The sequence below is a fragment of the Rhincodon typus genome, chromosome 9 (assembly GCF_021869965.1).
Source record: "Rhincodon typus isolate 14 chromosome 9, sRhiTyp1.1, whole genome shotgun sequence".
Classification (NCBI taxonomy): domain Eukaryota; kingdom Metazoa; phylum Chordata; class Chondrichthyes; order Orectolobiformes; family Rhincodontidae; genus Rhincodon; species Rhincodon typus.
In genome coordinates, this window is record NC_063340.1 from 43,263,487 (window position 1) to 43,276,534 (window position 13,048).

A 13,048-nucleotide genomic window follows, 5' to 3' on the forward strand; every position below is an offset into this window, starting at 1 on the left:
CCATATTGCTGTGGGTCTGGAGTCACATGTAGGCCAGATCAGGTGAGAGTGGCAAATTTCCTTCCCTGAAGGACGTTAGTGAACAAAATGTTTTTCCGACAATTGGCAATGATTTTACAGTGATCAGTAGATTCTGAATTCCAGACTTTTTTAAAACTATTATTGATTTCAAATTCCACCATCTGCCGTGGTGGGATTCGAACCCTAGTCCCCAGAACATTATCTGGGTCTCTGGATTAACAGTCCAGCGATAATACCACTAGGCCATCGCTTTGCCTTTTGATTTTGTGGTAAATTTCTTTGGCTCTAGTTCAGGTTAAAGGTAAGGTCATGGGGGTTGACACATGCAACTGCAAGACATAGTCTGAAAGCAAATATAACCAGTTTCAGCTCAGGTTAAATTAGATGCTGGGAAAAACCACACTGCTGATTTACTCTAGTTTTAATAAAGAGGTAGTACTCAAAAAATTAAAATAGATCAAAAGTTGCTAAACCTCCAGAGTATCAAACAAGGTGGCCTTTGATGTAATGGCTGCATTAATGATTATCTGTCAAGCTTCACGGGATTCTGAAAAGGCTCCCGAAGATTAGAACATGGCAAACGTAATCCCACTATTTAAGAGTTGGGGGAGGAAATGAACTACAGACCTGTTTATTTGACGTTAGTAATAGGGAATTTGGTTGAATCCATGAAGGAGGACGTGAAAAATAGACACTTAGAAAATAATCACATAATTGGACAGCTTCAACAGGAATTTATTGAAGTTAAATCACGTTTGACACACTTGTTGGAGTTTTTTTGAGGATGTTATTTGTAGAATAGGTAAAGGTGCACATGGGATTGGGGAGGGAAACGGACTGGTATGGATTGAAAATTAGTTAAGAGACAAAAAAAAAGAGTAGGAATAGATGGATTAGTGTTGAAGACAAAGTTGTTTATAATCTATAAGGACTAAAAAGTAATATTTCCAAATTTGCTGATGGCATAGATAGGTGGGAATGCAAGTTGTGAGGAGAATACAAGGAGATTTGGATAGGCTAAGTTAATAGACAAGAATATGGCACTTTGAATAGAACATGAACAAGTGCAAAATTATCCACTTTGGTTGAGCATCAGACACACAAAATGTTTCTTAAATTGTGAGAAGTTGTGAAACATTGATGTCCAAAAGGAACCTAGCTTCATTGTTCATGACTCACGAAAAGCTAATAATCGTTTGCAGCATCTGTAAAAGACAGTGAAACAGTATGTTGGTCTTCAGTGTAAGGGGATATGACCACAGGAGTCTTGCTGCAATTGTATACAAGCCTTAGTGAGATTGCACCTGGAATACTGTGTACAGTTTTGACATGCCATACTGTGTCTGTATTCTCTAACATTTGAAAGACCAGTAGTGATCTCGTTGAAATTTACAAAAATTCTTACAGGGTGTGACAGGGTGGCTATAGACATGATGTCTGCCCTAGGTGATGAGACTAGAACCAGGAGAAACAGTTTCAGAAGACTGGGTAAGCTGTTTAAAGGGAGGAAGAATTTCTTCACCCAGAGGTTTGTGGAAGCGCAATCACTGAGCACATACAAGAAATGGACAAATTTCTGAATACAGGTCAAGTATCCTTTATCCATATGTCTGAAAACCAAAAAGACTTAAAAACTCCAGGTCTTTTTGAAAGCAGACCCAAACAGACCTGTAGGCACACCAAGTTCAGGCCCTTCCAAAAAAAGAGCCTTTGCTTGGCCTGAGTGCACCTAAAAGTGATGTTTTGTCCCAAAGGCCCAAAATCAGGGTGGCCACAGGTCTGTTCAAGCTCTTTGGGAAAAATAAACTTTACTTTTAGGTCTGTTTGAGTCCATTCAGGCCAAGCAGAGATTTTTTTCTTGCCCCTCAAAGGGCCCGAACGGACTTGAACAGAGCCAAATAGACCTAAGTGGTAACTGTAGCGAAAAATGGATGCAAAGGACTAATAAATGCAGAGATGATGGGGGAAAAAAAAGTTTATAGATACCATCAAGTTTTTGACAAAACTAATATGAACCCATTCCCCTAACATACTGGGGTACAGCGAGTTCAAGAGTTAAAGAAATACTTTGCTTTTGATTGTGAGACGATTAGTAAGAGGTCTTAGAGGGCAAGGTAAGTTTATTTGAAAATGAAAGAAAAATCCTTCATCCGAAAAACACTTGGTCCTGTGGTTTTCGGATAAAGGATTCCTGATCTATACCAATAATATCAAAGGATGTGGGATATGCACCAGAAAGTGGGATGAAGTAGATGATCAGTCAAAATCTAAAATAAATGACTGAGCTGTCTTAATAGGCTTGATACTACACTCCAGATCTCATGTTCCTAAGGCAAAGCCAGGTGTGTGAGGTGGGAGGGTGGTTGGATGACAGCAGTGGTTTTAATGAGGGAAAGGGAGACGGGGGAAAGAGACAGACAGAGATGGAGAGAGCACACACGTGACAGCACCATGTTCAGGACCTGTGTAATCTTAATTTCATAAATACTATTTAGCTGAGATTACAAAGCAGGCCATTCATTCACTCCCACAAAAGAACTACACAATTAGTGATCGTAATTATCAGCACTCCTTTGCATTTCCTCCTCTATTTATCCTCTATTTTATAGTTTGTTGATAATTAGCCCCTATTCAATTGCAATAATTCACACTAAAAGTAACATTAAACACATATACGACTGAACTAATCACTTGGAACAATATAAAGTTCAAAGATATATGTAAGAGAGACAAACATTACACCATCGTTTCTTCAACTCCGAGAAACACCTTCATGAACTCATCACTCGTGCAATATGTATTAAGGAGATGATGAGGTGGTCGTGATGTCACTGGACAAGTAATCCAGGGGACCAATCCAAAACTCTGGTACATCAGCTCAAATCTCACCCTGGTAACTGGTGGAAACTGAATTCATTCAATAAATCTGACATATAAAGCTAGCCTCAGTTATGGTGACTAACCATCATCAATTGTCGTAAAAACTCATTTGGTTCACTTTAGGGAAGAAAAGCTGCCTGATCTGACCTGCATGGGGCACCAGACTCTCAGTGGCCAGCTCTTAATTGCCCTCAGCTCAAGAGCAATTAGGGTTGGGTAACAAATGCAGCAATGCTCAAATTCCAGGAAGGAAGGAAGGAAGGAAGGAAGGAAGGAAGGAAGGAAGGAAGAAATTGATACATCCTTCATAAAAATATAGAACTCTGCACATATGAAATTAATTATCCTATTCAAATAAATCCTAACCTTCTGTCGCAAGTTTAATGAGCAGTTAGTGTGAAATGTGTAACCTCAAATGTTTATTGATGGAGAACTGCCATTTTTGTAAAGCTAATGGCAAAGCAGTGCAAGTCATTCAGAAACTTGTAGCAAGTCAAGTATATTCTGGGCACTGTGAACTGCCACTTCACAGGATATACTTTCCTTGTCACAAGTTCCTGTGCAATGTCATTAGACCGCTCATATTTTGGCAGGAGATTCTGGAACAGTAACTTTGAATGTGGTATATAAAACAAAAGGATTAACTACAAAGAACCTACTGTACAGAAAAAGAGTCCATTCAACCCAATTAGCTATGCGTATGTTTATACCCCACACAAGTATAAATATGTTATTCACACCTTGCAGTCAATATTCCAATTTTCGCATCTCACATATACGCATCAAGCCTCCCCTTAAATGAATCAAATCTATCTGCTTCAACCATTTCATTTGACAGCATGTTCCACGTAATCACCCCTTTCTGTTAGTAGCAATCCTTTCTGTATACTCCTTGTTTTAAACTCGCCCACTAATGGTAACAGTTTTTCAACATCCACTATTTCAAATCTTTCATAATTTGAAAGGCCTTCAGATTTCTCCCTTCCAGAGGGGAAAAAAAAAAAAAAAAAAAAAAAGAGTTCCAGCCATTTAATCTTTTCCAATAGCTGCATCCTCTTAAATTCTGATAGTAGTTTTATCAGCATTTTCTGCATTTTTGCAGTGCATCAATATACCTTTTGCGTTATGGACATTCAAAACAAAATCACTTCTCTAAGGTTGATCTAATCGAAGTTGCACATAAATCCAACATCACCTCCCTAATTTTATATTCTATTTCTCTACAAAAGGAACTCCAGTATTTTGCCTACACTCTTTATGCTGTTATCAACTTGTGTTGCCATCTTTAGTGTTTGTATTTCTAGATCTTCCTGCTCCTGTACCGAAGCTAATTTCTCATCCAAGTAACATGTGATTTCCTCACTCTGCTACCAAAATAAGCCAGTTCACTATATTGAATTTCATTTTCATATCTGTCCAATCTACAAATCTGTTATGTCATCTATGTTGGTGCAAATGCATTATTAGCTAAAACCCAGTATGGTATCAGATATAACCTATACATGCTGCAGGGCTGGATGAACACAGCAGGTCAAGCAGCATCATAGGAGCAGAGAGGCTGACGTTTCAGGCCTTGACCCTTCATCAGAAAAGGGGAGGGGAAGGGGGTTCTGAAATAAATAGGGAGAGAGTGGGAGGCGGATAGAAGATGGATAGAGGAGAGGATAGGTGGAGAGGAAACAAACAGGTCGAAGAGGCAGGGATGGGGCCAGTAAAGGTGAGTGTAGGTGGGGAGTTAGGGAAGGGATAGGTCAGTCCAGGGAGGACGGACAGGTCAAGGGGGTGGGATGAGGTTAGTCGGTAGGAGATGGAGGTGCGGCTTGAGGTGGGAGGAGGGGATAGGTGGGAGGAAGAACAGGTTAGGGAGGCAGGGACGAGCTGGACTGGTTTTGGGATGCGGTAGGGGGAGGGGAGATTTTGAAACTTGTGTGGTATACTGCATCCGCTGTACCCAGTGTGGCCTCCTCTACATCGGGGAAACCAAGCGGAGGCTCGGGGACCGCTTTGTAGAACACCTACACTCGGTTTGCAATAAACAACTGCACCTCCCAGTCGCGAACCATTTCAACTCCCCCTCCCATTCCTCAGATGACATGTCCATCCTGGGCCTCCTGCAGTGCCACAATGATGCCACCCGAAGGTTACAGGAACAGCAACTCATATTCCGCTTGGGAACCCTGCAGCCCAATGGTATCAATGTGGATTTCACAAGTTTCAAAATCTCCCCTCCCCCTACTGCATCCCAAAACCAGTCCAGCTCAACCCTGCCTCCCTAACCTGTTCTTCCTCCCACCTATCCCCTCCTCCCACCTCAAGCCGCACCTCCATCTCCTACTGACTAACCTCATCCCACCCCCTTGACCTGTCCGTCCTCCCTGGACTGACCTATCCCTTCCCTAACTCCCCACCTACACTCACCTTTACTGGCCCCATCCCTGTTTCCTGAGCTTCGGATTTGATAAATCTTAGAGACATATACAGGTTGGCCACTATTAAAAACGTTGGTATGACAAAATTGCTGTTTATATAACTTGTTTGATCACGATGTCACATAGATGTGAAAAATCTCAAATTAAATGCCTGGTCTGTGCTAAGTTCACTAATGCCAACAGGGCTCCAACACTGCTAATAACAGAGTTCAATAATCTTGAACAAGTGACTTTTCACGTGACCATCATTTTGCTGGAAATATGATCATGTGATCATGCGATTTAGGCTCAAATTCAATGCTCTGTAGACTCTTGGTGATTTTACGCAGAGACAGTTGCTCGGAGGGCATTTGTGGATATAGGAGATAATGGTGGTGGGGAATCAAAATTTAGAGATAGTAAAAAACAGTTCAACTTATTGTTGCTAATTACAAAATTGTGTAGAAATCAAAAATGTGAACATCTAGTAATTTAAATTTTATTTTGTGGTGAACAATAATGTTTCTATTTGTTTACCTTATCATGACCACTGCTTCCTCCTTGAATAATCTCTGGTGCCATATATTCAATGGTACCACAAAATGAATATGTTCTTTCATCCTAAAACAAAAGCAGATGTTTAAAATGAGTGTGCAAACCAATTAAAAATTAACATAAATGTAGTAAGGTTTTGAAGCCTACAATCTCCTCTGCCTAACAGTCAGAAAATGCAAAACAATCAATATCATATCAATACAAAGTAACTCAATTTTTAAAAAACAAGAATTACCTCAAAAGTGACAAATTCCTTGCTAAGTCCAAAGTCTGTCAAAACGATATGACCATCACCGTCCAATAAAATATTTTCAAGCTTGATATCTCGATATATGATGCCAAGCTACAATTAAAGGCATCAAATAGTTTAATTTCCTTGAAAAAATTTGTCCTAGAAACTAATGAATTAGTTAATGATGAGCAACATAGATTCCTATAATCATGGCACAATAATTACAATAATTAAACTGGCAATTCTGTTTCTCTCTGTATCGCATTTACCTGATGAAGGTGTTCTAGTGCTAACACAATCTCTCCTGCATAGATTCGAACATCTTCTTCTGTGAAGTGTTCCCTTTGGTATAGATGTGTAAACAACTCACCACCATTCACATAATCTACAGAAATAATTTGGACAATAAAGTTTCAAGACTTTTAATTTATAATTAAATTGTTATGTAATACAACTTGATCAATATATCAGGCAATTGAACATATTGTGAAATGAACAACCTTGCCATAAATCTTCTTGACATAGACGGATTTTCATGCCTGACCTCAATTGTTGAGCACATAAAATATTAGACACTATACTTCATAACAGGCTGTAATTTTGATGAAAAAGCAGAGAAACTAAAAGGAATTCTAGATACCACATATACACAATCATTCAACAATTACCACTGCATGCAAAGAGAAACAGAAAAGTCAATATTCCAGCAGAAGGATTCAGATTATAGGTTAAAATCATGATTTATTGCAAACATCTATATGAATCAGTTTCTCTTTAATGGAACCTATATCATTTGGAGTTTGTATGTTACTTTTTAACTGTCGACACAATAACATGCACATTTAAACATTAAACTATAATTGGAAGGATTTTGTCACCAACAGGCCCTTCTGACATTATTACTAGAAGTGTGCACAACTTCTGACTTCTCTCCTTTCTTCCCCCGTGTGATTATTGTTAAAATTCTATGTGCCAACAGCATGCCTGTTAAACACAAAGATTTAGTGACTGGGCAAGCTTTTCATTGGTGAAATCCAGCTGTAGCTGAAAATGCTGGATCTAAGAAGCCTATTAAAAAGAGTCATCTAGTCAAACAGAGAGGCTCTGGATCAAGCCACAATTTTTCTGCTCAACTCCATTGCCACTAACTGAAAAACCCAACAGCACAAAAGGTGGCTCAGGTGTTTGTCAAAACTAAATTTCACTTGCAAATATTTTGTATATTATTGGTTTCACTTTATTCATGTATGCATCATTGCTATTTGTGGAGGCTAGCTTAGACAGAGATTCAATGGACTTGCACACCTCATAGTTTGGCATGTGTCAATATTTACTGAGGAGTTAAGGACATTTCCTTTAATGTGGTAGAAACAATGCTGTGCTTCAATGTTCATTTGGTATTGTACTCTCTGAGGCATGCTGAAATTGCAGGCCGAGCTGGCTCTTCTTTCTGTGCCTTGTAAAAGGACATTCTCAGAACCATCTCAACCGGAGCAACTGAAATGTTCTAAGTGTATTCAAAGAGCCGTAACAATAATTGTCAGACAACATCCCTAGATAGATCCCCATTTGGACAACAACAACATTGCTCATTTCCATAACTTGACTGACTGCCCATATAACCACTTCTTCTACCACACCCTAAACACCAGACCTTTTTCACTTCACTCCTCCATGCTCCTAATCCCACCTTCTTTCCTCTGCTGGATCTCTCTTCTACTCCAATGTCCCTAACCTCACACCAAACACCCCTCACCACTGATTCACACTTGCTTGCCCTAGGACTTCAAGAAAGAGTCAATTTTCTTACTTCCCTCCCTTTTGTTGTATAGCTAAACAAGGAAAACTGCTGACATTACACACACCTGATCAAAGCCAACAGGTGCACACCACCTTTAAAATGATCACAAATGGAATGCTACAAGTTTCCTGGGTGATCTACAAAAACATAATACAAGGAAACGAGAGCGAGCTCCTGGCAAATTCAGCTTGCCGCTCACTCCGAACTATTTCCATGTTGGAAGTCGGGTACTAACATTTCAGAGCACACTCGATAGGCACTGGCACAAGCATTCACATCCATGGACGTTGGCATCCATCAAGTATCAGCTTCTAAGAACCCTCATGGCACATCTCTGATGCACTTACAGGTTGCTTTTGCACTTCAATACTGTATTGTGGGTTGCACAGCAATTATCATTGTAATGCTGCAGCAATCATACTGTGTGCTAAGGGACATGCATCCAGCTAATGGATTGGACCAGGCTGCAGCTCTAGGCTTTCTCCTCATCATCATAGCACTCACTACTTTTAACCTTACCTCAATGCTCACAGCATTCCGGTCTTGCATTGTCTTGTCTTTTTGCACTTTGTCCCCTCAGCCAGAGATAACATGCTCAAAATGCTTCTGTCTTGCCTTGCTGTTTAGTGCAGACACAAAGCTAGGAAGCCAGTCATTGTTTACAAAAGCCTTTACTCACCAATTCCTAGCACAGTAAGTCACATCAGGGACAGTTCACATCAGTCTAAGGCCTGCTCAGGACAGTCAAAGTTAGGATAAAGAGCAAGGAACCGAAATGACAGGCATCACACTGTTAGTTGCAAGTCTTTCTGCCCTATTGTTGCCTATTACTTTCATGGAATGAGACACTGACAGGTATTACAGAAGGCAAAAGTGGGTGGCATAGCTACAACTGTTGGTCCATGTGGGAAGGTATCCTACTTTAATGCAGAAGACAGGCAGGAATAGAGGTGTCAAGGTTGTAATGGGTGAAAGCAAGTGAGAGATGTTGCAGGTAATAGTGAGAACGGTAGAGCTTGAGCTTTTGCTGGAAGGGGATACAGCAGCAGAGATAAACTGAATACAAGGTATCAGAAGGAAGATGGCAGGCAGAGTGGAGAAGGACATTGACTTGCTTCCTACATTGCTGGGCATTTCTCCAAAAGGCTGAGAGCACCTTAAAGTGGGCAGCAACCTTAGACCAGGCTTGGTGTCATGGTCTCCACTTGATGACCTTTTTTGGGTGGGTCGGGGGGGGGGAAGAAGAGGGAAAAAAAAGTGTCTCACATCAGCTCCACACTCCTAACAGGAGCTTCAGGATCCAGGAAAGCTGGAAGTGAATGCCCCCATCTTGCCATGATAGGACAAATGTCAACCACAGTGCAGGGACTGATGTTGTCTGTCCAAGTGCACTGCGGGCTTTTGAAGTTGACACAAGCGCAAAAGATGCTGGTGAGTTCCAGGATATTGGAATGTTGTTTGGCAAGGTGTTGGCTAGGTGTGTAGCAATATGGAGGAGAAATCAGATGTGAGAGAAGCGTCTTAGGAGAATTGCAGGCAGGTAATGAGGTAGGTTTGGTGAAAAACCCTCCATAAAATCTCACGCAATTTGGACTGAATCACAAAAATGCGTATTTCAGCTCTTGGTTTTGAATCACTTTGTACAATGCCATCAGAGATTAGTACATGAAAACTGAACTGCTTTTCGTTACCTCTACAGCACTTCAAATTACGTAATACTCTGATAGACTGCTACTATGAATGTTATTTCCGGAATGACATTACCTGTTTCAGTGCTTGTGCAAAAAAGTCTTCTTCATTGTTGCTCTCTTATTCCCAAACTTTTGCTCGTTGGTACACAGATTATCCTAACATGTCAACTTTCATTCTTCTGTTTTTCAGAGAAGACAGTCCCAACCTGTTTAGCCTTTCCTGATAATATTACTTCTTATTTCTGATTTCAACTTTGAAAATCTTTTTTTCATTTCCTATAATTCTTCTATATCCTTTCATAAGACAAGATTGAGGAGCAGGCTTAGTTAGAGTTCCTGGGGTTTGCTCTGCCATTTAATAAGGTTATGACTGACCCAATTATTGCTTTAACCTCCACTTTTTTGTTTTAGCTCCATGACCTAGACTCACTTCTTGATCAAAAATCTTATTCTGCCTTGAATATATGCAATGAGTAATCCCCCAGGAACAGAATTGTACAAATTAATGACAACGAGAGAAAATATTTTTCATCTTTAGCTTACAATGGAGACACAGATTCTTTTTTTAAAACTATTCTAATAGTTCTAGACTCCTCCAGAAGGAGAAAGATCCTTTCAGTATACGCCTTATGTATGTTAATAAGCCCCTTCAGGATTTTTTTAATGTTCCAACAAAATCACCTCTCATTCTTCTAAAGACAGTGAGTATTTTCCCAAACTGCGCAATCTTTCTTCATAAGAGAAAGAAAGGGAACGTTATGGCAACCAGAACAGTGCACAACACTTTTAAGTGTGATCTAGTGGATATTCTATACAAGTTTAATTTAACTTTTTTGATTTTGAATTCTGATCCTCTGGGAATGAACACAACATTATGGCTTTGTTAACTACTTTACTTTTAATAATTTGTAAATCTGTACCCCTAGATTTCCTTCCATTATTATCCCGTTGAACCACTTGGTGCTGAATTTTTGCTCCTGGGTCAGGAGAGTAGAGGAGAAATATTTCCAGTTCTACCAACTTGGCCCAAGACTGTGCACTCCAGAAGCTGGAAATTGTGTTTCGGGTTAGTGGGACTCCCTAGTCATTGTGTAGTACTCCCCAGAACAAGTGAGGAGGTTGATACATCTGGAAATGAATGGGTAGAAAGCTGCCTTGGGCCTTTGGCACTGTGCCCATAAATAAAAAAAAAACAAAAATATCCTTCCCGCTCACCCCACACACCCTGCCAAATCTATTCATGCTAAACTATGCTACCTGTACATGAGAAATTTAACATAAGAAATAAGAGCAAAAAGTACAAATTTCAGACCTTTGAGCCTGCACTGCCTTTCAACAAAATCATGGCTGATCTGTTCATGTTCCAATTCACTCTCAATAACCTTCGATGCCCTTGCCCAAAAATCTACTTCTGCCTTAATGATTCCACCTCCACTGCTTTGAGTCAGTGTCCCAAAGTCACACAATTCTTTGAGAGAAATCATTCCTCCTCTGTGCCCACCCTAAGACTTCTCATATCCTCTGTGTCAATCTACTTCTCTATATCCATCCTCATAATATATTTTCACCCTTCAAGTTAACTGATGCTTGTACCTACTCGTCAAGGTTCTTTATAGCTCTATGTGCCTATTTAGTCCCAAACCATGTCCCATCCAGCATCTTTTTCCCTTACACCTACTATACTTAGCTTCAGACATGGGCAAACCTCAGGATCAGTGGTAAGATTAAATAACATGCAGTTCAAGTGTTTTGTGCAGACTTCACCACGTTGAAAAAGAACACTTGCATTTTAAAAACACATTTACCACATTTACATACCTTCCAATGCACAAAAAGTCTTACACCAAACAGTTAATTCAAATGTATAATCTCTTGTGAAAGTTAGCACTGGAATTTATAATCCCACTTCAAAAAATATACAACAACTAGTAGGTGTCAATAAACTGTGAAATGGTATGCATCCTATTGTGATACTAGAAAGTTACAAAATTAGTCACATGCAACTAATCCAGTGATGGTTGCCTTCAGGTTTATGTCAATGGAATAAAATAGTGAGGAATGCTTTTCAAAAAAAATCCAGACAATTTTCTTCCAAAGACTGTCCATCCAAACAATTCCAAAAAGTTCAAACCTGCTCCTACCATGTTTCAGGCACCCAGGTCACCAAAATGACATGAGAGTGGGAACAGCTACTGACTTATATGGGCAGCTGCCTCCACAAAATATTTGCGCATGCAATATTTTTATATTTGTCCCCACCATTCGGTATTTATAAACTGAAACAAACTAGCTACAAAACAGAAAATGAAATGCTAGGGTTAAAGGTACATATTTGGACTGACAGAACATGTGAGGTTGTTTTCTGTGAATGATGTGGACTTGGGGATTAGAAGTACAATATTAAAAGTTGCGGATGAGACTAAAACTTATTAAAAGTGTACAATGGTGCATACAGGTAATATGCAAGATGACTGTGTCAAATTATGCAATGACAAGAAGTGAAAGGCAATTTCCGCCCTCCCATTTCAGCTTCTGCAAAAGTAGGAATTACCAAATTTGGGGTTGGGACATCTTATATTTGGCAATGTGCTCAATTTTGCTACAACAGAGAGCATCTTTGTCATGATAAAATTCAAGAGCTTAGTTTCCAAAGAGTAACTGACCTTACGACCCATTTCAAAATTTGTCACCTTACACATATCAATACTGAAATTAATTTTCCATTTGTGTATTCCATAAATTCATTATTCTTTTTAGTCTGGTTACATTTTTGGAAATAATATTTGGATTACATATATTTGAATAAGATTATAACATTATAATATAATATAATATTATTATTAACAATAGAATAATATCATCACCTCCTCACTCTTGTACATAAATCACAAAGTTCACCAAGTATTGTTTCCTCCAAAGGCTTTGGTACTATGATGGTACCATCTAAATAATAGCTAATTTGCTTAACTTATTTTTAGTTAGTTTTATGGTAGTTAGTTACTGAAACATACTCACACAAGGCTGCAGATTTTTTAAAAATCAAAACAAGTTTACACACAAAAGAAAGAGTGAATAAAAAACAAACGAGGCAATATAGCTACAGAGAACAAGATTTTAATACAAACAAAAAACCAAATTTTCAAACTGCTTCCCAACACTATAAAGAAATTCAAATTCTCAGAAAATTACACCCCTATCAAGCCCTCTAAGATAGGAGAGATGAGGAGATGTTGTTTCCTCTTGTGAAACAGTCTAGGACTAGAAGGCATAATCTTAGAATAAGGGGTCATCCATTTAAAATGGAGATGAGGAGGAATTTCTTCTCTCAGAGGGTAGAGAATCTGTGGAATTCTTTACTGCAGAAGCCTGTTGAAGCTGGGTCATTAAGTATATTCAAAGTCAATATAGGCAGGTTTTTTAAAAAAAATCAGTAAGGGTCTGCAGCCTTGTTTGAATATGT

General features: G+C 39.2%; 1 protein-coding gene across 1 annotated transcript in view; it reads right to left on the reverse strand.

Moving 5' to 3' along the window:
- The window catches only part of LOC109938878 (ribosomal protein S6 kinase alpha-5-like), a gene marked incomplete at its 5' end in the record, with an annotated part of 48,803 nt that extends 42,315 nt beyond the window's left edge, over positions 1-6,488 (reverse strand). The window contains 3 exons of the mRNA XM_048600990.1: positions 5,847-5,930; positions 6,100-6,207; positions 6,366-6,488. Of these exons, the coding sequence (XP_048456947.1) occupies positions 5,847-5,930; positions 6,100-6,207; positions 6,366-6,488 (315 nt within the window). The remainder of the gene's footprint in view (positions 1-5,846; positions 5,931-6,099; positions 6,208-6,365) is intronic.
- Positions 6,489-13,048: the final 6,560 nt, after the last annotated feature.